Source organism: Cetorhinus maximus, chromosome 4 (genome assembly GCF_964194155.1).
Source record: "Cetorhinus maximus chromosome 4, sCetMax3.hap1.1, whole genome shotgun sequence".
Taxonomy (NCBI): domain Eukaryota; kingdom Metazoa; phylum Chordata; class Chondrichthyes; order Lamniformes; family Cetorhinidae; genus Cetorhinus; species Cetorhinus maximus.
In genome coordinates, this window is record NC_135882.1 from 12,445,063 (window position 1) to 12,472,557 (window position 27,495).

The 27,495-nt window shown below is 45.6% G+C and overlaps 1 protein-coding gene across 2 annotated transcripts in view; it reads left to right on the plus strand.

Annotated features, from left to right (window-relative positions):
• Positions 1-21,880: 21,880 nt before the first annotated feature.
• Positions 21,881-27,495, plus strand: part of slc35b3 (solute carrier family 35 member B3) — a 46,293-nt gene continuing 40,678 nt past the window's right edge. For both annotated transcript variants that reach the window (XM_078539937.1, XM_078539939.1), the window contains exons 1-3: positions 21,881-21,954; positions 23,387-23,633; positions 24,035-24,156. In XM_078539937.1, coding sequence (XP_078396063.1) covers positions 21,932-21,954; positions 23,387-23,633; positions 24,035-24,156 — 392 coding nt within the window. In that variant the 5' untranslated portion in view covers positions 21,881-21,931. The remainder of the gene's footprint in view (positions 21,955-23,386; positions 23,634-24,034; positions 24,157-27,495) is intronic.

Sequence of the window (27,495 nt, forward strand, 5' to 3'; positions counted from 1 at the left end):
CAGTGAGGGGCAGAGGTCTTGTCTCTGGCCAATTAACCCTCCATAACTGGCAGTGGGGCAGCCAGTATCAGCAGGGATGCATTCCCCACTGACTCTTCAGGTGGTGGGGCAGGAAACCCCAGCATCTGAAAAATCCTGCCCCAATGTTTAAATACGCTTTATTTGTTATTTTCTATGGTATTTCTGGAATAATTTTCCATAAATATTCCAATCAATCTGTAATTATTTGTGCTATATTGTTCTTTACATGCTGTGATACCTCAGTTTTATTTCTCCTTAAAACATTTTGGGTTTGAAAATCCATAAAGTGCCAGAATACGGCAAATACGCACATTGGCTGCTGCCCCGTTGGACTTCCTTGGATTGTGGGAAAGTTCCCTTCTTTTGATATGACTGGCTGGCATCCATGCCACGAGAGATACATAGTGGGCGGGTAAAATGGAGTCCTACCCGCCGACGAAAGTGGCGGGTTCTCACGACGTATCGTCCCGAACCCACCTCATTATTTATTCACTCCCACAAAACACGCCGTTTCCATGGCGAGCGGGCTCTCATTCGCCAGCCCGCCATCACCCCGCTGTTGCATCACGCCAGCCGCCATCTTTAAAAGGCAGTCGCCAGCAAAGCGCTCATCACCACCAGCTCACCATCGCTGCCCAGGAGACATGGCCAGCAAAGGAAAAAAGACTGCAGCCCCCCCGCTTCAACGACAGGTGCCTCGAGCAACTGCTGGATGCCATGGAGGCCCAATGGGATTTGCTCTACCCCCGCTCTGGCCACAGGATGGGCAGCAAAGTCACCAACACAGCTTGGGAGGAGGTGGCAGCAGTGGTCAGCACAAACGCCCTGCAGAGGAGGACAGCCACTCAGTGCCGCAAAAGGGTGAATGATCTCCGTTCCGCCAGGGTAAGTCACTCTTTTCATCACTCCCAACTCACAAACACATCACTCATACATAGAGGCCTCACTCACTGCCAGTGCAAGGGACATCACCATTCGCTCTTTCACACACACCATCATTGTCCTCATCCGGCCCATGGGACCACTCACCACCCACACAGGCCAGGCATACTTATTATCTGGCCCGGCAGGCATCCTGATACACTCTCCCCATCTCTATCCATGCAGGACAAACTGGCTCACAACAGGAGGGGAAGGTCACAGACAGGTGGAGGGATGCCAGAGATCAAAGTCCTGACAGAATTCGAAAGCAGAGCCATCCAGCTGGCCGGCGATGACCGGGACCAGTCCTGTGCTGCCAGTGAAGTCTGTGGTGCTCTACCAAGTGATCCAGCAGTGCAACATCCATCAGACAACCATGCCTTGAGTGATGTGTCCTCTTTCACAGGCCATTGCCATGCACTAATTATCTCTCCTTGCTTTCACAAGCACATCTGGCAAACAGCAGACACAGTCCATGACCCAGAGCCTCCAATCAAGCCCCGAAGAAACCTCTGAAGAGGAATCATGAGGCACCCTCCCTGAAGACCGGTCACAGCGCTCACCCACACCCTCCCCAGCACAGAGACACATACCTCGGTGGGACCTAGCTTTAGAGTAGCCTCGGGATCACAATCTGGTGAGCACATCACACTTTCTGATCCACAGCAGGCAGAGGCAGGGACTTCCCAGGTCCCCGGCACTCGGAGGACTGCTGGAGGCCAGAATGTTGCTGAGTCCGAGTCAGATGATTAGCTTCTGGACTCGGTCATGTCACAGTTGCTGGAGCTGCAAAGGCAAGCTCGGGAACATCAGGAAGGGATGTCCACTGCACTCCTCTGATTGCCAGGCACGATGGAGGAATCTGTCTGTCTTCAGGCTGAGGTGATAGCGCCAGCATTGCAACGCACCGAGGTCAACACAGGCAGGATGGTGGCCACCATGGAGATCTTGGTCCAGGACGCCACTCCTGTACTGCTGCGTGGGATTAACTCTATCGCTGATGCCATAATTGGTGTCCAACAGTCTGTATACTCCCTGTGTCCTCCACAGCTCCAGCTTCACAGGCTGAGGAGGGTGCCACTGCCACCCAGCAGGACCCCGAAAGCAGGCCGGGGCTCATCAAGTCTCGGCCTTCCAGAGAACGCCCACCAAAGTCATCACAGACAGGGCATCACAGTCAGCAGGCTGCCTCCACCTCCACTGTGGATGTCCAGGGAGCACCAAAATGTAGTGGCAGGGTTAGGAAAGTTAGGTAAAAGTAGTTGCACAGCCTGGGCATGGGCATAGATCACTTGTACATACTGTTCACTATTGTTAATAAAGTCCTAAGAATGTCTCCCTGCCTATGTTCTGATGAACTGTGTTCTTGTCATTCAGGTGTGAAACCTTTCTGCACAAGATAAAAGACAGGTGTCTCAGTCCAGGGCCTCTTCCCTGTGCAGCCTTCAGTCCAAAGTGATGGTTCAGCCTCACACTGCCTGAAAACATTACTAATGCCTGAACCTCGGTGGTGCCGGTCGTTGCTGCCAGAATGTAGTGTGCAGGCGCCACAGAGTTCTCTCATTCTCTCTGTGTGCTCTCAGCACCTTTAAGGTGGGGCTGGCCCCCATTACACCAGCATCTGCGACCAGTGACGCTGTGCACCAGCTCCTGAAGGGCTGAAGGTGGACACAGCATTAGATGCGTCTAGAGTTTCATGGCTGCGTCTCTGAGGTGGCCCTGATCATGGAGCGCAAGCGAGCTGCCCTCGGCTAGAAAGGAGTCAGACATTCTCAGAGCCTATGTGAAGATCTATGGAGTGTCCTCACTGCATGTTGTCATCATCCTCCTGCGATCAAGCGACTATTAGGGCCTCCACTGCATCTCCATGACAGGAGCATTCTCGCAGAGGGTATTGGCATTGCCAGAAGCTAGACTGGAGTCAAACATTCACATTTGAGGATCTACAAAGACACCTCACCGAATGACGTCATCATTGTCCACAAATCTTGCAGCTATGAGGGTCTCCGGAGCTCGTCTACCCAATGTGAGAGCCTCATTCCAGTCATCGTCACCGCCGAGGACCCCTTCACCCTCATCCCCATCAGCATCCTCCTCATCAGAGACGTCCAGCTCCTCCATCTCCTCCTCAGCCAGCTCCTCTCCCCGTTGCAGCGCCAGGTTGTAAAGGGCACAGCAGACGACGACAATCCATGACACCCTCTGCGGACTGTATTGCAGGGCTCCACCAGACCAGTCCAAGCACCGGAACTGCATCTTCAGCATCCCAATGGTCTGCTCCACCAAGTTGTGAGTTGCAGCATGAGCCTTATTATAGCATCACTCTGCTGCAGTCTGAAGCCGCCCCACGGGTGTCATCAGCCCTTTGCAGATAGCCCTTGTCCCAAGGAGCCAACCCTGCAGCCTCTGTGGGCCCTGGAAGTCTGCAGGGATCTGCGAGCGACTCAGGATGTTGGAGTCGTGCAGACTCCCTGGAAACCGTGCGCATACCTGCAGGATATGTTTCTGGTGGTCACACACCAGCTGCACGTTCAGTGAGTGGAAGCCCTTGCAGTTGACGAAGCCCACCGAGTGTAGCGACGGAGACCTGAGCACGACATGAGTGTAGTCAATCGCACCCTGCACCTGTGGAAATCCCGAGATCAGGGCGAATCCAATGGCCTTTGCATCCTGGCTGTCCCAGTCCTGGGCGAAATGCACAAAGTTGTGTGCCATGGAGAAGATGGCATCCGTGACCTCATGGATGCATTTATGGGTGTTGGATTATGAAATCCCACAGAGGTCACCTGTGGAGCCCTGAAAGGAGCCACTGGGGTAGAAATTGAGCACCATGGTCACTTTCATAGCCACTGGCAGTGGATGCCCTCCATGTCCCCTTGGCGCCAAGTCCTGCAGTAAGTGGCAGATGTGAGTCATCAGGTCCCTGGACATGCGCAGTCATCGGCGACACTGGTTCTCAGTTATCTGCAGGAACAGCAGGCAGCGTCTATAGACCCTGTGTGTCGCTAGGCACCGATCAGCCACGGCTCACTGTCGCTCCTGGGCAACGTGTGTGGGAGCCCCTGCTGCCCCTTCTTCATGAGGTTGCTGCTCCTGCCTTTACACAGCCAGGAGCCTTAGTCACTCTCTCCTCAGTCTTCTATGTTCTCTGTGGGCCTTCAGGCATACAGCTAGGTCACCAGGATCCATGATCCTGACGTGTCCTCCTGCGGCATGAAAGAGAGACGTGGTTATCATGGCTGTACTTAGCACCTTTCCTGGCCCTGTGTGACCGCCCCTTAATGCTTCCCGGAGAGTGCTGGTCACCCCTCAGATGGCCAGAGATGAGTGCGCTGCATGGCTGCCCTCTCAACCTGTGACATGGGGGACACTGGTCCAAACTGGGATGCTGAGATTGCAAGGGGCTGTGAGCACCTCCAGCAGTGACTGCTACATGGCCAGCATTGGCGAGGAGATTGTACAACGTGTGCAGTCCAACTGCTCCACAGTCCAGTGAAGTAGTGGCGGACTCGAAGTCTGTGCCGGCGGAGGCAAGGTATGGAGCGCTTTGTAGCACTTTGGTGCCTCTGCATTGCTTGCATGGGCAGGCAGGCTAGGAGCTCAACCCCAATCATTTCACTGTAGCTGCGCCTGATCTGTCTCAGCTGCAGAGGCATGGTCAGTGTATACAGATGTCCCTAATGCATGGCCACTTCCCTTGCTTACCCTGCCCCCCACCTCCATTGCCTGTGTGCGGCATGCAGCGCTGGGGCAGCACTTGACAACCACCCTCCCCTCATCAGTCACCTCCGAGGCAGCCCAGCACTTGCCCCCAGACATCCCCCTCCCCACCCAGCACTTGCCCCAAGGCACCCCCACCCTCAGCAATCGCCTCCAAGGCTGATCAGTACTGGACCCCACCGCTACCCCACCCCCACACTCCCCAACCGCCTACCAGTCGCCTCTGAGGCTGGTCAGCACTTGCCCCCACCTCAACAGTCGCCTCTGGGGCCAGGCATCAGTTTCCCCCTCGGGCTGGCGCCCGAGACCTGTAAACAACAGGCGAGCTGTGGGGAATGCTGCTGCTCACTTACCTCAGTTCCCCCACAGTGAAGGCTGCCAAGTGCACATCGCCTGCGTGCTGCTGTGAAACACGTTGGCGTGCTTTCCCACCGACGATACGGCGGGGTTTCAAGAGCCTGGCAGGACGGCCTTTTAATTGTCTGCTGATGTATTACAATGAGCTCCCCGCCAAGCAATGGCGGGAAACGCAGCCAGCTGTCGGCAGACTGAGCGGACAATCGTGACCTGCCTTCACACCGTCGTGAAGCAGGTCGCCCCGTTTTTTCTGTGCGCGCCACCTATCACACCCGCCGCCAGCTGGCTCAGAAAATTTCGCCCTGAGGTTCCACTCCAAGTGAGGCTCACAAGAGCATAAGAATTAGCAGCAGGAGTGGGCCATTTGGCCCCTTGAGCCTGCTCCACCATTCGATAAGATTGTGGCCTCAACAGGAAGCTTCTGGTGAATCTGGGACCCATCCTATTTCCTGGCTCTTCCACTGTACTTTCACCTGTTTTACAGCTGGGATGCTCCAGGGAGACCCAGAACAAAAATTGGACCTTTCATCCTTCTCTCTCACTGGTCTGCTTTTCTAACTTATCCATTGGTGTCTATGCCAACACTTGACATTGATTTTTTTTTTAAGGAAGGACACATAAAGTTGTCAATCCCTTAAAAACATCAACCAACAAAAGACATGGCAGGAAAGGAGTATGAAGAGTTTAGTGTCCTGTGCACAAAAAGAAAAGGTCTACTCTGTTTCTGTGCTCCATAGAGCTATGCCAATAAAATGTATTCATGGCAACGATGTCATCCAGCAGCTATCAACAGGTTACAAATGATGCATAAATAGGAGTGTATATCCAGCCTTTGGAAATTCTGCAAAGTAAAATGCGTTGCAACAAATCTAAATGAACGTGGAGACCCTCTCTCTTCCTGAGAGGATAACATACACATAAGATAAGAACTTAAGATCAAACATGGTTTCTGCACCTCATTGCTATCCGCTAACCTCGCTTGAGGAGAACTTTTGAGTGAGGATAGGACGAGGCTTAGACATGTGGCTTTCCCGTTACAATAACCTGCTGATGCTCAAATCACACACGACAAATGAGTGGGATACAGGAGAGCAACTGGTGCCTGTATAACTGGATGGCAGAGAGCTATGAAATCAAGTACACTGCAGGTGCTCTCTCAGGTTCAGTAATATTAGTCATGGTCATGAACATTCTGAGTGTTCTTACATGTTTGGGAGTGAACTTGCACCCCACATGTTTGTTTGCATAATAGCGTAGGCTGAGAGTGTAATAATAAAAAACCCCTTGTGACCCGGGCTGGACGTTTGTGTCTTTCACACAATTTATTTCTTCAATCATTCCAAATATGATGCAGCTAACTGTTTCGATATGAATCATCCGATATGAATCATAACATAAATCCCGGGAAAAAAGACTTGCATTTATATGGCGCCTTTCATGACTTCAGGACATCGAAAAGCGCTTTACAGCCAATGAAGTACTTTCGAAATATAGCCACTGTTAAAATGCAAGAAACATGGCAGCCAACTGGTGCACAGCAAGATCCCACAAACAGCAATGTGATAATTACCTGACAATCCATTTTGCTCTTGTTGACTGAGGAACAAATATTGGCTAAGGCACCAGGGATAACTTTCCTTTGAAGTCATGCCACGGGATCTTTTACATACATTTGAGAGGGCAGTCGGGTCTCATCTGTAAGGCAGCGCCTCTGACAGTGCAGCACTGCCTCAGTGCAGCACTGGAGTGGCCCTTAGGTTTTTGTGCTGAAGCCTCTGGGGTGGGCCTTGAGCCCTCAACCTTTTAACTCAGATGTGAGTGTGTTACTGAAACCTCTGACTGTACAACTGAGACACAGCTGATGGCCATCCCTGCTATTGAGCAAATATAAGCCCTGGAGAGCTGGATTTAGCTCAATTGGAGCATATTTTTTTAGTGTACACAATGGTCTCCCCATGGAGGCACGGTCCCACCATGTGACACCCACCAACAAGTGAATGTATTCAGGAGGGGAGAGAGAAAATTATCTTGGGGATTAAAAATAAATTGAAAATATGTGGAGCTCCAAAGGGGGAAGATTTATAATTTATTGGTTTCCGATACCCCCCTGTAGTCAGCCGCTGAGGATACAGGTTAGGCTTGCCAGATCTCCAGGATTGCCCTGGCATCTCGGGGAGCTAAAGACTAATCTCCTTGACACTGCTGCAAGTAACACAGGTGATAAATCATAGGGGATTTTTTTTTTTCCCAATTTGAACACCATCATGTATTGGTTCTAAAAACATTGGAGTGGGGGTAAAAGCTCTCTTTTACTGGGCAGGGCAGTTGGAGGCAGGAGGTTTTGCAGTGGAAGCTCAGGAATACATCCAACCAGAGCCGGTGACATGAGCACAGGTGAAGGCTCTGAGAAAGGTCTTGGTCCCATTGATCCTTTCAGAATGCAGGTAAACCAGATGGGTGAGAAAAGGGAGGCACAACAGCATAAAAATAATAAAACCCACACAGATCATTGCATATAAATAAAGTAAAAAGATTTGAACTATTTGAACTAAAAATATTTGAATGTGGCATTTGAAAGGTGACACCTCTGGACACAGCTCACCTCTGAATTTTTTTTATTCATTAATGGGATGTGGGCGTCGCTGGCTGGGCCAGCATTTACTGCCCATCCCTAGTTGCCCTTGAGAAGGTAGTGATAAGCTGCCTTCTTGAACTGCTGCAATCCTGTTGGGAAGGGAGTTCCAGGATTTTGACCCAGCAACAGTGAAGGAATAGCGATATATTTCCAAGTCAGGATGGTGAGTGACTTGGAGGGAAACTTCCAGGTGGCGGTGTTCCCATCTATCTGCTGAACCTTGTCCTTCTAGATGGTAGTGGTTTTGGGTTTGGGAGGTGCTGTCAAAGGAGCCTTGCTGAACTCCTGCAGTGAATCTGACAGTTGTGGGTTCAACTTCCACTCAAGAGACTTAAACATATGATCTAAGCTGGCATAGTATTATGCTACATGTGAGATGTCAAACTGGAGTTGTTAACATTCGTACGAGTCTTTAAACTGAGATCCATCTGCATTTTCAGGTGGGCATAAAAGATATCATGACACTATTCAAAGGACAGCAATGGAGTTCTCCCGGTGTCCTGGCCAACATTTGTTCCTCAACCAATATCACTAATACAGATTTCTCATCATTTATTTCTTTGATGTTTATGGGAAATTGCTGTGTGCAAATTGGCCTCTGCAAATAACACATTACAACAGTTTCTACATACAAAATTACAACAGTTTCTACACTTCAGAAGTACTTCATTGGTTGTAAAGCATTTTGTGCTGGCCTGAGGTTGTAAAACAAACCATATAGTTGTTTGCTAGTACAGAGCTTGAGTCTTGCTGAAAAAAGGGACATGCTATCAAAGCTTTTCATCTTGCACTCATCAGGATAGCTTGCAAGAATTTTCCAACATTAAGGGGGAGCAACCATTTTACTGCATGAGAACAGAGTGCTGATTGGTTGGCAAGCGGACTTTAGTTGGTAGAGGTGTTGCCATGGAGAATGTAGCATGGAATAGTTAACTGCCCAGCTTCGTTTAAATTCAAACTGGGCAGGTCAACTCTGATGGGTCAAGGCATTGCCCTGAGGGATGAATGAAATCCACCAATCAGCAATCTCTTCTCATGCAGTCGACTTGTTGTTCCCCTGCTCTGTTGAAAATTTGTGCAAGATGATGAGTGCAAGCTTTGATAACATGTCTCTTATCAGCAATAGAACAAACCTTATAAATTGAAGATTTTGCTTTTCTTTGATGATGAGGCGTGAACGCGCATGAACTCAATATTACACTGGCTGTCAGCCTAAATTATGCGTTCAGGTTCTGAAAACAAAACTTTTAATTCTTTGGGGGGTTTTTTTGCTTCAAAAATGTCACACTGTACCCTGCTCAGAATCAGGTACTACGACTGATATGAAAACTAAAAGATCAATAACTTCTTAAGACACTGAAATTCCGTGAAATTTATATAGATTTAAAGATTGATTCCCCTATCGGGAAGCATGAGGCAGGAAATCATGGACCTGCAGCCTCAGACTTTCCATCTATTAAACTTAAACAGGCAGTAATTCAAGATCTGCAAGCTCACTCCATGCCAGGAATGCACCCAATCAGTCCTAGAATGCTAAATTTGCTTGAATTAAAAGAAAAGGTTTTGCATACTTTAGAAAACATAACACATGATTTTCAGAAAGCAACAAAGGCTCTAACGAATACTCAGAGTTCAGATGGCATCCATAAACAACTCAGATTAGTCACTCTTGCTTTATGATGTTATCTAAAGCCCTCACTTAAATGACAGCCTTGTTAGTTACTTCCAGCCATCCATCATTCACCTTCAGGAAGAGAGTACAGAATGGTGTCAAAATGCAAGTATAGAAATAGATTGAGTCCTCCTTTCAGCAAATCAGTGTTTTGAACCAACTCTTTGAAAAATAGGCTCGGGCAAATGGTCTTCGGGATATGTAAAACTGGTTTTCAGAAAAGGTTTAATACAAAGCTGTCAAACATGGGCTTTTCCAGGGGTAAGGTTTTATATGAAAAAAAAAGATTGAGACAGATTGAAAACCCACTTAGGTTAGTTGTGTTTGTTTTCAAAGAGTGCAACACATAAACAGGTTACATTTCTTTAACCAAAATGAATGAGTGTCTCACTTGAAGTGGGCAAGACTAGACAGCGCCTGCAGAAATGACAAACAAGCTTACATCAACTGCCTCTGTTCAGCATTAAGAAGAAAAAAATACTATCAGAGTTGGCAAATGAAATATATACCATCGCATACCCCAAAATCTCCATGGGAAAGTAAGTAGCACCCCCTAGAGAGGAACCCAGGAATGTACCTCCCTGGGATTATTAATTTAAGATACTGTATACAATAACAAGATGTTTCATTTTGAATTGGTATTCTCTGAAAGAAAACTTTTGAAATATGTGGATACTGATGGCAGTGATTATTTTCTCTTAGGAGAGAATTAAAAATTATCAATAAGAATGTCGTGAGAGAGATAGGTATAAAACAGAAGTCTTGATTGGATCTGGCACCTAAAAAATAGCTTTATGTTACTACTCAAATATAATTCAAAAATGACCTATAAATGATTGTCTTGATTTTCCCTGGGATTCCAAAACCCAAGAATAGAGGTGGATAAATTACAGGAATCCATCATAACTGAAAGATGAATATTCTGTTTAAGACCCACACACAGAAATTCAGAGCTTCAGTATGCAGACTGTATTACAAAATGAATATAAATACAACATCTCTTTCTCTTAGGGACTTTCACCCAGAGTGCAGTGAGAGAAAATAATAAATTAATTCTTTGTTTGTTGAAACACTCTCACCTTATCTATCATGCAATCAATCAAAAGTGTGACATGAAAGTATAAAAGACTGAGGATACAAAAGATTTCATATAAAATGAGTTATTAACAATATTGTCTATATAAATGGAAAGCCCTAGCCAAACCATTAAAGTGTCATAAAGTGCAGAAATGCTGCTGCAGGCATTGTGAGAAATGTAAGGCCATAGTCTAACCGTCACATATCAGACAAAAGAACGATGGAGCTATCTGTGGTACTGTCAAAACTACTTCAGGATGCAAACATCAGAGTGAATTCACCTGATATTAAGGCTGATAAATATGAAGAGCCTCCTCAGACTCATGGCATGTTTAGAAAGGAAGTAATCACACCTAGGCCAGAGAAAATGCCATAAGGTATTCCCTACATAACATAACAGGATAGCTGGCGGAATGATTTATATTACACGTCAGAATTGTATTCTTAAGATTACAATAGACTCATTTCTGCTCCTTGTTCAGAAATCAAATAAATAACTAAAATTGCATTGCCCTTATCTGAATTACTGCAATTATTTCAATCTGATCATTCTGGTATTAAAAGATGCTTACATTTTATTGCAGCTATATGTTTACTGACAGCCACACTTCTGTATCCATCTGAGGACACAGACACTACAGGTTAGTTCACTTTTACTGGGGAGTCCCTGAAGAGATGTACTAATGATTTATGCATGTGTATGTCTCCGCTAAACGCTAATATTGGTGCGTGTCAGAAAGACTTGTTAAGTTTACCACTTGAAAATGTCTCAAGGTAATGATAATCACGACAGGTACTAAGTTGGCAAAAAAACTACTTTGGGGTCATGATGATGTGTAAAATTTAAATTACATATATATTTTACATAAAGTTCTGTTTGCTGACATCTAGCCATGGCAGGCAGTTGCCATGGCACCGGGAAGTTGTTAGAAAGACTAGCCCCTCTTCTCCCATTAGTTAAAGGCAGTTTGTTCGGTGTTTACTGAGAGCTATCATGTAACCAAAGGCCACCACCATTATGGCTTTCATCAGATAAGGTGGGGGGGTGGATTTTTAGCCCCTGAAGGGGGTGGGTACAGATGTGGGCAGCGTGGAATTTTGGTCTCTGGCCAGCATGCCAGTTTCCCGGCTCCATCCTTCCCCGGGTCATATCCCTTGGACAGGATGGCAGGGGGTTGGGGATTTGGGGTTGGGGGGGGAGTTGGTCGGGCGGCAGGTCTACCTACCCACAAGCAGTGGGTAACCGATTCAACTGGTCAAGGGCCTGTTAACGTCTACTGTTGGAATTTTCCAGTCGGCCTCCAGATCCACAGAGGCAATGGGGAACAATGTAGCTGCCTGGAGGCAGTCTCCTAGTGGCAGGCCGAGTGCCCTGCACTCCAGGCAGGCTGAGAGGCACTCCTTGCCTGCCCAGGCTTCAGCTACAACTGTAGGCCGCCCTCTGAAGGAGTTCCCTCCCAACACCCCCAAACAACAGTGGCCTGGCTTCTGAAACCAATTTTTATTTTTAGTTTGCAAAAGTTGGAGTGGGTGCCTCCACCTTGCGGCGCCCTCTCTCTCTCATTTACCTGCAAAGGCAGCCTGCTGCTGCTTCCAAGCTGGAGAGCCTCCTGTTGGCCCTCCAGCTTCGAGAGCCTGCCTGCCATTCTTAATCGGACAGCGAATCCTCTCCCTAGCCACTAATTGGCCAATTCGGCGAAAATCACAGATGAGAGACTGTTTGCAACATAGTGCAGGCTTCTGGCCCTAATTTGAGCCTGATGGCAAGTTTTTGTGGCCTGCGGGAAAAGTCCTGCAAAGCATGTCTGTGTTGCATTCATTATAATGCAACAAAATATCGAACCCAGTTGCACGGACAGTCTCAGCTCAAGTATTTTGAAGGGAAAAGGTATAAAGTGCCCAAAATTCTTAAAGCTAATTCAAGAAAACTTTATTAGTCAGTACATAGTAAGCCTGACACAAAAAGGGCCAGTTAGTTTTAGAGAATAAAGTTGAGCAGGTGGAAGGGGTATCAGTGGGAGATAATTGTGGCAGCGGTGATCCTAATTCAATTAGATTTAGTATAGTTATGGAAAAGGACAAAGATAGGAGATACTTGGGGAAAGGCTAATATTACTAAATTGAGATGTGACTTAGCAAAAATGAACTGGAAACAGCTTCAAACAGGGGCGAATTTTACAGCACAAAAACAGAATTACCTGGAAAAACTCAGCAGGTCTGGCAGCATCGGTGGAGAAGAAATCAGTTAACGTTTCGAGTCTTCATGACCCTTCGGCAGAACTGAGTATAGTTAGGAGAAAGGTGAAATATAAGCTGGTCTAAGGTGGGGGGGCGGGGGGAGAGAGAAGTTGAGGGTGTGGTGATTGTGGAGATAAGCAAGCAGTGATAGGAGCTGATAATCAAAAGAGAAAAAATAGCAGAGGTTCTGACCATCATTTCCCAATCTGCTGGCTACAGGTGTGGTGCCGGGAAACTGGAGAACTGTTAATTTGTACCATTGCTTAAAAAGAGAAAGGGATAATTACAGGTCATTCAGCCTAACCTTGGCAGTGGGCAAATTATTTTGCAAAATAAAATGTTATAATTGTCATTAAGAAAGGCACGAATTATCAAGGACAGTCAGCATGGATTTTCTCAGTGAAGGTCATCCCTGACTAACGTAATGAAACTTTTTGAAGAAGTAACAAGGAGGGTCAGTGAACATAGTGTGCTCAATGTTATGTACATGAGTTCTAGCAAGCTTTCTGACAAGGTCCTACATGGCAAACTGAGCAGGAAAGTAATCCATGGAATCCAAAGGAAAGTGGTGAGTTGGATCCAAAATTGGTTGAGTGGTAAGAAGAAAAAAGTAATGGCTAATGGCACCCTCTCTCCTACGATCACATCCCTTCTGTATTTGCAATGACCAGAACTGCACACAGTTCTCTAGCTGTGGCCTAGGTAGTGTTTTACATAGTTCTGGCATAACCTCCCTGCTCTTATATTCTATGCCTCAGCTAATAAAATATCTGTGACTGGAAGGCTGTTTCCAATGGGGCTCCATATTGGTCCCTTGCTTTTTGACTTGATTTAGACTTAAATATGGTGAACATAATTAAGAAATTTGCCAATGACCATGTGGTAGACAGTGAGGAAGAAAACTGCGGATTGCAGGAAGATATCAATGGATTAGTCAGGTAGGCAGAAAAGTTGCAAATGGAACTCAATCTTGGGAATTACAAAGGACTGCATTAGGGGAACACTAACAAGGCAAGGGAATAAACAGTAAATTGTAGGATAGTGAAAAGGATAGAGGAACAGAAGGATCTTAGAATGCATGACCACAGATCTCTAAATGTAGCCGGACAGGTGGATAAGGTAGTTAAGAAGGCATACAGGACGCTTTCCTTTATTAGCCTAGGCCTAGAATATAAGAGCAGGGAGGTTATGCTAGAATTGTATAAAAAATTATCTAGGCCACAGCTAGAGAACTGTGAACAGTTCTGGCCACTGCATTACAGAAGAGATGTGATCGGAGGAGAGAGACTACAGAAGACATTTCTGAGGCTGTTACTGGAAAAGTTTAGTCAAGAAGAAAGACTAGATAGGGTGAAGTTGTTTTCTTTAGAAAAGAGAAGGCTGGGGTGAGATTTAATTGAAATGTTATGAGGGGCCTAGAGCGAGTGGATAGGAAGGACCTATTTCCCTTAGCAGAGTGGTCAATACCAGGAATAAATTTAAAGCAATTGAGAGAAGGATAAAAGGAGTTAAAGACAAACGCTTTCGCCCAGAGGGTGGTTGGGGTCTGGAACTCACAGCCTGAAAGGATGGTAGAGGCAGAAACCCTCATCACATTTAATAAACACTTGGATATGCACACAACCTATAAGGCTACAGACCAAAACCTGGAAAATAGCTTTCAGCTCTTTCCCAGCCAGCACGAACACGATGGGCGAAATGGCCTCCTTCTGGTTGTAAGCTTCTATGCCAAATTCCTTTAAAAGGTGACTGGCAAATCTTTTATGTAATCTTTTGGAGGTGTCGCTGGATTCCTACAGCCTCTAAGTACCTTTTGTTCGTTGCACAATTCACCTTCACAGCTGCCGTGATTATTTTCTTCTTCATTACCCTGTACAGTGGAATGCTACTGCAAACAAAAGCATTTTATTCAAATTAAAGAGAACAGGCATTTTTTTATATTAATAATTCCGTGCACGTACTATGGCATTGTCCATTCTGATGCTCAGGCTGTCTATCAATAACTATCATATACACTTCAGTCTGACTGTGACAACATATTTGATACTCCGCACATAAACTCATCTGAATTAAGCTAATATTTGAGATGCCTCAGATTTTGCAATAGGTATAATGGTGAAGCTATCAATGTTCACTGTTATAACTGAGTAAATCAGGCATCCACAGAAATACAGAAACTGCTAACAGAGATGTCCCTGTTCCTCCACAGGCTGCACTGATACAATCCTCACTGCTAGGTTCAATATTGAAAGACATGCAATAGTGTGAAGTTGGAGCACTTGCATACTATTTCCTCACTAAAGGCGTCAGAAAATGTCAGGGCTGGTGAATTCAGGAATGATTTTTAACCAAGTGATAAAGGATAAGTACATCCAAACAACCTCTTGCCATAAAAAATTAACTTTATAAGTGTGTAGTCTCATTCCTTCAGAAGTTAATTTGTGCTGAAGATTAGAAATAAATGATTTTGTTTAAATCTTCAACACTAATTAACATCTGAAGAAATGAAACCCTACATTGTACTTTTTACGGATTCTGCTTTTATTTTTCATTCTTAATCCCATCTGCCTTTCCCAATCTTTATTTTGTTTCCTGTACATGATTTAAATCTAATTTTAATCTCCCGGTTTTACTTCCTGATCTGGACTCCACATGGCTCAGCAAGGATTCTTCAATCTGATTGGTTGAAGCACCTCACTGTTTCTTAGGTTATTCGCAGATGCCACAGATCCCCTGCAGAGCGTGCTGCACTGGGTCAGATGACCAATGACATTAAGCCTTTGCTCAAAAGTCCGCAAACCCTTTGCAGGTAGCTATCAACAAGCTGAACAACGAGCACCGTTCCTTCGGCACTGACAGCATAATCTGAGCTAACACTTTGTTCCTTTACACAAGCTGAAGAAAAACAATTCTTTGTTTCAATATGTATTCTAAAAGGTATCAAAAGCAAGAGGAAATTGGCATAACTTTTTGAACTGCAATACCAATGGTCCTCCATTAAAACAAGTGGCTTAGTGTTGCCAGAGAAGTCAGAAACACTGGGCAACTGCCTTATCATGATGTTACCTAATGACTTAACACCGTCATCATATATCTTATAAAATACTGGGCTGAATCTTCCGAGGACTGGCAATCACCATCAGATTGCCACTCTGCTCCTATATTTTTACCCTAAGATGGAGCTCCGCATTTCTGGCCCAGAAATCTGAACTGGGCCTCTTCAGGTATGCAGAGCATACTGTTCTCGGAGTCCTTCATCGTAGGGCAGGATCGTCATGGCGAAAGGACACCCCCTTTTTAAGGCACTAGCTGCCCTATTTTGGTAAGTCTTCATTCACTAACACACTGAAAAGCTTTGGGGCATTCACTATGTTAATGAATGAGTGTGAGTGAGGTAAGTGGCTAGCTTGGTTAGGATGGTAGGTGGCAGGGTGGGTAGGGTTGGACGGTGGTAGATGGCAGGGTGCATAAGGTGGCAGGGTGGGTAGGGTGGAAAAGGGTGGCAGGGGTGTAGGTGGCAGGGTGGAAAAGGGTGGCAGGGGTGTAGGTGGCAGGGTGGGTAGAGTGGAAAAGGATGGCAGGGGTGTAGGTGGCAGGGTGGGTAGGATGGTGAGGTCAGGTCAGGTTGGGTCTGGAGGAGTCGGAGATTCAAGGGGGTCAGAGGGTCAGGGGATTCAGCAGGTCATGGGGGAGTCAGAGAGTCTTGGGGGTTGGGGTTGAGGGGGCCAGATCCAGGGATTGAGGGGGGAGCCGGAGGGTCGGGGAGACTGGAGGGTCGGGTGTCGGGGGGGGTGTTGGGTGGGGGAGGTCAGTTGTATAGTTACCCAAGAGTTCAACATGTTTTTTCTCTGTCCAACATTTTCTGGTAAATATCTAGGCAAGAGTTGGAGGCTTTTTCGGAGGGCCCCAGGGAGCAGAATTGCTCATTGGAAGTTGAAACTTCCTGGAGGCGAAATGGAAGTGACCTGGGGCGCCTTCATACTTCAGGCAACCGATATCTCTCAGCAGCAACACCAGCAGCATGTGCAGAATAGCCTTCTGCCAAAATTGCATTCAGCAACCGAGCCATGAGCAAGCACCCGTGACAACGCTGCTCCAGCCTCAGAAAACCCCGGATCCCACAGAAGCACCCAAACCTACGGTAGAGAAGAAGACCAGAACACCCGTGATTTGCATTTTATTAATTACATTACATTAATTTCATGATAATTGCATTCCTTGTGCCCTGCCTTCCACCTGTGTCTGTCATTCTAAGTTTAGATTGATTTTTAAAATGGTTAGATGAGTGTTTTATTTTGCTTTTCCCAGCAGCTTTCTCCTTCCCCTCTTTTAATCGATGTGGACTCTTTCCTGGGTTACTGTTCCTGGAGCATAGTATAAGTAGTATGTCATAAATGATCAGCTGTCCTTTTTTACTAACAGGCAGCTTGATGTTCATTCTTGACCATGCGCAACTTAGAATTATCAAAAAGCAAAGTGTGATTTTCTTTAAAAAAATTTAAAAATAAAGTTCAGGATTAAGATCATCAGTTGAAACTTCCTGGGCAATTCCCGCAGAGTCCTTGCGTTGGAATTACGAGAGGTCCTGTAGTGCATCCTCCAGGTTATATCTGACTCCAACCACCCAGAGACCAGAAGATCTGGGCCATAATGTTCAAAACAGGTCCATCAAATGGGCAGCTGTTTGCTTCTCAAGTTCCTAAGATATTCCTGTTTGTATTGTTATAAAAGGCCAGAAGTCTGAAGTTCCTGGGTTGTGGAGAACAGAAATCAGGTGTTTTGCTAGGAGCACTTACTTTGGGGTGCAATTTCAAAATTTCAATTGCATTTGCCATCCATCAGAATCCCAATCGTGTACCTGTTCCTCACATCTCGAGAGAAATTTGGAGGTGTATCTGGGTGAATTTCAGGGATCCTCAAAAATTCTTCACAACTCACCCCTTTTAGGCCCAGCAAGTTCTCAATCAAGTTCGTCAACACTATACTTTTCCAAATACCAATTCATTTTGTCCAGGATTATTGTCTCTACAAGTGTCTATCAACATCCTGGGGGTTACCATTGACCAGAAACTGAACTGGACCAGCCATATAAATGCTATGGTTATAAGAACAGGTCAGGGGCTGGGAATTCTGCAGAGAATAACCCACCTCCCGACTCCCCAAAGCCTGTCCGCTATCTACAAGGCACAAGTCTAGTGTGCGATAGAATACTCTCCAATTGCCTGAATGAGTGCAGCTCCAACAACACTCAAGTAGCTTGACACAATCCAGGACAAAGCAGCCCGCTTGATTGGCACCCCATCCATCACTTTCAACATCCACTCTCTCCACCACTGATGTACAGTGGTAGCAGTGTCTACATCTACAAGATGCACTGCAGCAACTCCTTCGACAACACCTTCCAAACCCGTGACCTATACCGCCTAGAAGGACAAGGGCAGCAGATGCATGGGAACACCACAACTTGCAAATTCCCTTCTAAGCCACACACTATCCTGACTTGGAACTATATCGCCATTCCTCCACTGTCACTGGGACAAAATCTTGGTACTCTCTCCTTAACAGCACTGTGGTTGTACCGACAGCACATGGACTGCAGCAGTTCAAGAAGTTCAACTCATCACCACTTTCTCAAGGGCAATTAGGGTTGGGCAATAAATGCTGACCTAGCCACTGATGCCTACATCCTGTGAAAGAATAAAATATTTTTAAAAAGTTTCCCCAGCCTGTAGTTACTGTGGTTTATCCTTCTCACCTGGTTTAAACAGGTGTAACATTTGCAACAAAACTTACATTCACAATTCTCAGATGTACACCTGTTCAGCCAGTTGAATTTTCTACGTTTTTTTGTAATAGTTTCCTTCTGGATGTTTATCTCCAGCAATGACTCTTCTGTACCCTCCTCAGGCACCCTACATGCCCTTGTTTACTTTACTCCATAACAACTGAGCTGAAATATTTATTAAGCATCTCCATCATTAGCTCATTCCCAAACACAAGCTTGTTCCCTTCACCTCTAAGTGATCCCACACTTTTGTTAAGCAATGTTTGACTTTCATGTGCTTGTGAAAATCTTTGCTGTTTACCTTTCTGTTGGTGACCAAACACCTACTCAATCTCATGAGGACTCGAAACGTCAACTCTTTTCTTCTCCACCGATGCTGTCAGACCTGCTGAGTTTTTCCAGGTAATTCTGTTTTTGTTTTGGATTTCCAGCATCCGCAGTAGTTTTTTGTTTTTACCTACTCAATCTTCCTAATTTTCCCTTTCCTACTTTTTAATGTAAATTGTGCATTATACTCCGATACTTCCCGGTTTTTCTTCTTTAAACCTTATTTTTGCTCTAACTCTTTTATTTATTCTTGAATCCCAATATTTGACACGCTGGCCGCCGGAGTACTGCGGGCCGAGTGCACTCATGTTATGAATCAGCCAGGACTGACAGAAAAATAGGCCAGATGCAAAACATCCCGCACTGCTTTTCCCACGGCTTCCTCTTCCAGCAGATGCCCAAGATGCATTCAGGGATACCCAGCACAGCTACTTAAATGAGGTTAACTCGCCAGATCCTGAATATTAGAGAGGTCAGGAACAAAGGTCCCAGGCCCTTCCACTGAGGTCCATGTACTTTACTGATTTCTCATCTTTACCCAGAGTGGTGTGAATGTGGAATTCACCTCTACAAGGTATTGTTGATGCATAGTTTAGATATATTTAAGAGGAAGCTGGGTAATTACAAGACAAAGGATTAGGTTTATGGTGTGAAAGTAGTAGGGCGGGACAGGGTTTATATGATTCAGACACCTGTATAGACCATTTGGGCCTGTTTTTGTGTTACAACATTCTATTAAGTTTACATATTCCCCTATGGGTCCATTGTTTTGAGCTGCACCCACAGCTCTGCTTTGAACAAGGGGGTGGGAATGAGATTTTCAGGAGCTACAGAAGACAGGAAGCATCCACAATGGTAGCTGTATCTATCCCCCCTCCTCCTTCTTAGGCAGTCCCTCTGGATCAAGCATGACTTGCTTCCAAAACAAAAACAGAAATACCTGGAAAAACTCAGTAGGTCTGGCAGCATCGGCGGAGAAGAGCAAAGTTGACGTTTCGAGTCCTCATGACCCTTCAACAGAACTAAGTAGAAATAGGAAGGGGGTGAGATATAAGCTGGTTTGGGGTGGGGGGTGTTGTTGGGACAAGCAAGCAGTGATAGGAGGAGATAACCAAAAGATGTCACAGACAAAAGAACAAAGGTGTTGAAGGTGGTGATATTATCTAAAAGAATGTGCTAATAAGAGTGGAGAGCAGGACAAGCAAGGTAGCTCTAGTGGGAGTGGGGCGAAATAAACCATGGGTGGAATACATTTAAAAGTAATGGAAATAGGTGGGAAAAGAAAAATCTATATAAATTATTGGAAAAAACAAAAGGGAGGGGGAAGAAACGGAAAGGGGGTGGGAATGGAGGAGGGAGTTCAAGATCTAAAGTTGTTGAACTCAATATTCAGTCCGGAAGGCTGTAAAGTACATAGTCGGAAGATGAGGTGCTGTTACTCCAGTTTGCGTTGAGCTTCACTGGAACAATGCAGCAAGCCAAGGACAGACATGTGGGCAAGAGAGCAGGGTGAAGTGTTAAAATGGCAAGCGACAGGGAGGTCTGGGTAATGCTTGCCGACAGACCGAAGGTGTTCTGCAAAGCGGTCACCCAGTCTGTGTTTGGTCTCTCCAATGTAGAGGAAACCGCATTGGGAGCAACGAATGCAGTAGACTAAGTTGGGGGAAATGCAAGTGAAATGCTGCTTCACTTGAAAGGAGTGTTTGGGCCCTTGGACGGTGAGGAGAGAGGAAGTGAAGGGGCAGATGTTGCATATTTTGTGTTTGCATGGGTAGGTGCCGTAGGTGGGGGTTGAGGAGTAGGGGGTGATGGAGGAGTGGACCAGGGTGTCACGGAGGGAACGATCCCTACGGAATGCCGTCAGGGGGGGGTTAAGGGAAGATGTGTTTGGTGGTGGCATCATGCTGGAGTTGGCAGAAATGGCGGAGGATGATCCTTTGAATACGGAGGCTGGTGGGGTGATAAGTGAGGACAAGGGGGACCCTATCATGTTTCTGGGAGGGAGGAGAAGGCATGAGGGTGGATGCGCGGGAGATGGGCCCTGTCAACTACCGTGGGTAGAAAACCTCGGTTAAGGAAGAAGGAGGACATGTCAGAGGAACTGTTTTTGAAGGTAGCATCATCAGAATAGATGCGACGGAGGCGAAGGAACTGAGAGAATGGGATGGAGTCCTTACAGGAAGCGGGGTGTGAGGAGCTGTAGTCGAGGTAGCTATGGAAGTCGGTAGGCTTGTAATGAATATTGGTGGACAGTCTATCACCAAAAATCGAGACAGAGAGGTCAAGGAACTTTACAGCCTTCCGGACTGAATATTGAGTTCAACAACTTTAGATCTTGAACTCCCTCCTCCATCCCCACCCCCTTTCAGTTTCTTCCCCCTCCCTTTTGTTTTTTCCAATAATTTATATAGATTTTTCTTTTCCCACCTATTTCCATTATTTTTAAATGCATTCCACCCATGGTTTATTTCACCCCACACCCACTAGAGCTACCTTGCTTGTCCTGCTCTCCACTCTTATTAGTACATTCTTTTAGATAATATCACCACCTTCAACACCTTTGTTCTTTTGTCTGTGACATCTTTTGGTTATCTCCTCCTATCACTGCTTGCTTGTCCCAACAACCCCGCACCCCCCCCCCCCCCCCACCCCCTTAAACCAGCTTATATTTCACCCCTTTCCTATTTCTACTTAGTTCTGTTGAAGGGTCATGAGGACTCGAAACGTCAACTTTGCTCTTCGCCGATGCTGCCAGACCTACTGAGTTTTTCCAGGTATTTCTGTTTTTGTTTTGGATTTCCAGCATCCGCAGTTATTGGTTTTTATTTTTATGACTTCCTTCCACTCTGGTTCATGAGTTCTGAGATGGCTGATAAAACCAATGCGCAATCTGTCAACTCTGCCAGGGCAGGTGGTGCTTGACGGTTTGGGCAGGTGAGCAATGCCCAAACCAGCTTACACTCCCGGATTTCATTAATGATCATCTCCCGGAAATATATCTATTAAATAGTTTCTCAATCAAACAACTGAATTGGCTTTCATTGTAATTCTTTTCAGTCGCCAAGCAGCAGCACAGATGCGGAGTACGCAGGCTGGTCACAATTCAGGAAATTGACAGCATAATTTGATCCAGAAAGCGCCCATAGTTCATAAAGTCACTCAAAATTACGTACAAGGGATGACCAGCACGGAGACTCCCGGGTAAGACAATAATGCAGCTATTAGCAATTTTAATAACTGACCTACAATAAGAGTTGTGCAAAATCCACGCACATTTGCAGTCGTGGATCTCCTATGCACCGTTTGTAGTAGGCTGAGAGAATGCGGCTTTATGATAACCGAGGCATTGTGCCATGTAATATCGCAGTGTCTTGTCAGGGTGGATTTATATCAAATAGACCCAAGTTGCAGAATATTGTTGAATTGCTACCTGTATTTTGGAAATTGAATTCAGTGATTCTGTCCTTGAAAATGTTTCATCAGTGGCCTTACCGGCTATGATTTGTTCCTTTGCCAATGCATTTAGTTTTCTTTCCCTGATGCTTAGGGATCTGGGAGTGTTCCCAGTGTCAGGCAGCACTGGAGGGGTGGGACACTAAATCCAGTGGCACTGGGGGGGGGGGCCCTGTCCAGGGTTGCACAGGAAGCCGCCTCCAAAATTATGGCAGCACCAGAGAGAGACGGAGCCGTTCGTTTCCGAAACCTGATTGTCGGTAGACAGATTTAAGATAAGGCGCCTTCAGTGGCGGGAACTGCATTACAATGAGCACTGGGAGGGAGGAAGGAAGGAAGGAGGGAGGGAAGGAGGGAGGGACCACAAGCGACTTGGTCTCCCGGCGTCGACGATGCTTCACTGCGCCGGCGCGTTCAGTCAGGTGGGGAGGGAGCTGGGCGAAGTAAGAGAATGGGCTGGAGACAACTGCGCACGCGCGGCGGCTGACCCTTGCTCATCCTCATCCTCGCCCCGCTCCCTGATGGAACGGGGGCGGGGCAGACCTGCGCACGCGCGACGGTCAGCATTGCCCCCTCCTCCTCCTCCTCCTTCACTGATATCGACAGGGGCCCGCTCAGCGGCTGGCTCCTCCTCTCCCTTCAACCCCCGCCCCCTCACTCCCAGATTCCAGGGGCACGGCTGCGCGCGCACGCGCGGCGGCCGGCTCGGGCTCCTCCTCCCCAGGTTGGCTGGGGCAAGCTTGTCGGCGTTTCCGCGGCGACCACGATGACGGTTATGAATGAAGGCGGGTAAGGTAGGGTTGGGGCCAGGAGAAAAGAAGAGATCTCCGCCCGGCTGGAGGTACTGCGCATGCGCGAAGGCCGCACTGTGCAGGTGAGGCCCCACACACACCCCCCCCCCGGGGAGGGTGGGGGGGCTGGTTGGTAAGGACGAGGCCGCGCGCCTGCGCACGAGCCACGGCGGTGACAGTTGGCAGGTTGTTGTTGTTGTGGGGGAGGGGAATCCGGGGCCTAACCCGGAGCGGGAGAGCCGATCCATGGGCACCGGCTACAGCCATTAATAAGGGTCAGTGACATCGAAGCGGGGGATCGCGATGCCGATAAAGCGGTGATTGTGCCCCCGGGTGGCGGGTCACGTTCACGGCTCCCTATCCCGGTGTTCTCCTTGTGTTTACTGCAGCGAGGAGCCTACCGAGGGCGGACGGCCCTGCTGGCGGTGGCTGGAGGAGGCCATGAGCGGCTCCGGGCCCAGGAAGTACATCTCCATCAGCGTCCCCGACAAACCCGACTCCATGTCCCCGCACATCAAGTCGGCGGAGGAGCTGCGGGTGATCGGCTTCAACCTGAGCGACTTCTCCAGGACCGTGCAGTTCCTCGTCTGTGTGGCCGGCGTCTTCATCTTCTATCTCATCTATGGATACCTGCAGGTCATTAACACATTAGCACTTGTTAAATATTACAAAGAGGGGCATTTTTTTTTTAAATTCATTTCATTTAATCCCCCACTCCTTCAAATGCAAAACCAAATGAAATCAGAGCACACCGTGCAATCATTTGCAGAATTGTTGCATTTCTAAGTTAAAATTGGCATTTGCAGGAGCTCTATTTAATTCCCCATTTTTTACAAATGCAAAAAATAATCAGCACACCGTGCAATCATTCGCAGATTTGTTGCATTTCTCAGTTAACATTGTAGAAGCTCTATTTATTTTATTTAATTTCCCCCCCCCCCCGTCATACAAATGCAAAACAAAATAAAATCACGGCACCCTGCGATAATTTGGAGAAGTGTTCCATTCCTAAGTTAACCTTGTTTTTATTTTTGCAGGAGCTAATTTTCTCCTTGGAAGGCTTTAAACCATTCGGCTGGTACCTCACCCTGGTTCAGTTTGCTTTCTATTCCACCTTCGGGCTGATCGAGCTGCAGCTCACGCAAGACAAGAGGAGGAGGTAATTAATGGTCGGTGATTGTGTGTTTTTTTTTAAAAGGAGTTGCTGAGATCTTGCAGGGGAACTTGAAATAAAAACAGAAATGCTTGGAAATACTCAGCAGATCAGGCGTCCTTATTGAAAGGAGACTTGTTAATTCAGTGTAAATTGTTTACACGCCGCTTCAAATTGTTTTCCGTCAACTATCTTTTAAACCCTGTAGGTGGTGTAAACAGATGAAATGATCAGTATCAGCAATGATGCTTTGAACTACTTGGCAACAATGATTGCCTAGGGATCCCTGCTAACCACTCTAGCAGGATATCTGAACAGCAGATATTCAAGCAGAGAGGTGCACCAACTATGTTTTTCTCTAATCCTAAAGAAGCAAAGCTGCTAATTCCTATTCCCTGTAAATACAAGGACATAAGAGTTCCATGCATGTACACTGATACATTAACTAACTTGTCTAAAAATGGGAGATTGTAATAAAATTGCTTTGTTTTTTCAAGTATTAGAATTATATGATACTGTGACAGTCATTTACTTTCTGATGCAACTAAAGTAAATTAAAACTAGAGCAGCTGATTTCAAATGTGCGTTTTAGCTGTATTTAAAACAGCTTAATACATAAATGGCCTAATATTTTTTCACTGTTCAGTACCAACTCTTTGATGCTCATCAGGCTCATTGCTTAGATCATTCAACTCTTCCCAAACCTTTGGGAGGCATACACATCTTCAGATCTTGCAAACCACAACAGCTGTAATTTACTTTCTAATTTGACCTTTGTACATTTAGAATTATAGACTGGTCGTAGCACAAAAGGAAACCATTCAGCTCATCATTGCTGTGCTGACTCTCTACAAGAGCAACTCAGCTGGTCCCACTCCACTAGCTTTTCCCCATAGCCCAGCAATTTTTTTCTCTTCAGTTAATTATCCAGTGAAAGCCATGATTGATTCTATCCCCACCAGACTCTCGGGCAGCGCATTCCAGATCCTAATGACTCTGTGCAAAAAAAGATTTTCCCCCCATGTCACTTTTGGTTCTTTAGTCACACTGTGCACTCTTGCTCTCAACTCTTCTGCCAATTTCTCTCTATCCACTCTGCTCAGACCCCTCATGATTTTGATCACTTATATGAAATCTTCTCTCAACCTTTGCTTCTCTAAATACAACAGCCCTAGCTTCTCCAATCTATCCACATGGCTTCCTTCTGTGCTACAACCTGTCTATGATTCTAAATGTACAAAGGTCAAATTAGAAAGTAAATTACAGCTGTTGTGGTTTGCAAGATCTGAAGATGTGTATGCCTCCCAAAGGTTTGGGAAGAGTTGAATGATCTAAGCAATGAGCCTGATGAGCATCAAAGAGTTGGTACTGAACAGTGAAAAAATATTAGGCCATTTATGTATTAAACTGTTTTAAATACAGCTAAAACGCACATTTGAAATCAGTTGCCCTAGTTTTAATTTACTTTAGTCGCATCAGAAAGTAAATGACTGTCACAGTATCAAATAATTTTAATACTTGAAATAAAACAAAGCAACTTTATTACAATCTGCCATTTTTAGACAAGTTAGTTAATGTATCAGTGTACATGCATGGAACTCTTATGCCCTTGTATTTACTTGGCAGGCAATAGGAATTAGCAGCTTTGCTTCTATAGGATTAGAGAAAAACATAGTTGTAGATACTATTTCAAAAAGTACAGTTTTGAACAGTTTATAGTGTTTGTGAATGACAGAGATGCCTCGAATATGATGAGAGAAGAAGGCAGCTGAGAGGAGATTTGATAGAAGTATTCAAAAGATGAAAGGTTATCTGGGGTTGGTGGGAAAGTGGAGATGAAGTTACAATCAGAATAGCCATGATCTTATTGAATGGCAGAACAGGCTCGAGGGGCCAAGTGGCCTAATCCTGCTCCTAATTCGTATATTCATTTGTACGTTTGTTATGTTCAAGACCATGGGGAGTCGGGGCAGAATAGATAGAGAGAAACTGTTCCAACTTGTGAAAGGATCGAGAAGCAGAGAGCACAGAAAAGAAGCAAAAGCGACACGAAGAAAAACTTGTTTTGTGCCAGAGTGTGTGGTGGAGGCAAGTTCAATTGAGGCATTCAAAAGGGAATTAGACCACTACTTGAAAAAGAACAATGTGCAGAATTACCGGGAGAAGGGAAATAGCACCAGGTGAACTGCTCATTCGGAGAGCCTATTCAGACATCATGGGCCGAATGGTATCCTGTGCTGTAACATTTCTGTGATTCTGTGAAGGAAAGGGTAATGACAAGGGACACTGCACAATTAGATTTGGCTGTGTCCTGGATAGATCAGATTTATGACCGTTCCAGATTTTTCATGGCCTAGAAAATGTTTCAAGGCAGCTAATGTCATGCTGCAGTCACAATATGTTGAATTTTTATGGCTCTTTTTTAAGAAGCTGCCCTGCTTTGCAGTAGAAACATTTGCAATTGATGGGAAGAGTTACCCAATTCTAATGAGAAAGGAGATGAGTTAATCTTATACCTTTGTGATCTCTTCAGAAAGATGATATTTGTAGCAGCACAGAAGGAAGGGCTGATGTGGTTTGTGTTATCCTCAATGTGCTGCATGCAAATGATAATAGAAAGCTTCAGCAAATAAAGAAATGGTAGTTATTGGTTACTGCCTATTTGTGCAGTGTATCTAATTTAAATTACGTTCCAAGGGGCTACCCAATGGCTCTGATCTTTTGAAGATTTTGCATTTTCCTGAATGCAAATGAGTTTAAACATAAAACTGGGCAAAAAGAAACACCTAAAACCACCTATAGCACAATTTTGAGGATATGTTTGGCTCATTCATTTTCAAATAGACCTAATGGTTGTTTTGATCTGCTGTAAATGTTAGGATTGCCAGCGATAGATAGACCTTTTTTTCCATTTGGTTGTTATTTGCTACATAACTTAGTCTTTGTTATTTGTTCATTGTTTATAATCAACCCAAACATTCTCTTAAGATGTTCCAAGTACAGTGTACATCCAAGGCATTGTTACAATTGCTTTTAGTAGATTAAACAAAACTAGCACTGCTAATTACATTTGTAGTTGATGACAGTTTCCTGTAGCTACATTTTTTTGGCATCACAGTAAAAATCAATCATGTGTAGTGTCTGTTTTCAGTAGGCTAACTTGCTGCTCCTTATCTTTCCAAACAGAGAAATTTAAATACCATAACAAATTTATCATATTCTTTATCTTTTGAAATAATATAAATATTGGTAGGCAGAGACTTATGCTAGATTTAAAAGATGGGTAGGATTTATTTTAGAAAATTGTAAGCCAATTTTCTTCCTCTTCTGAAGACATTACTGGGA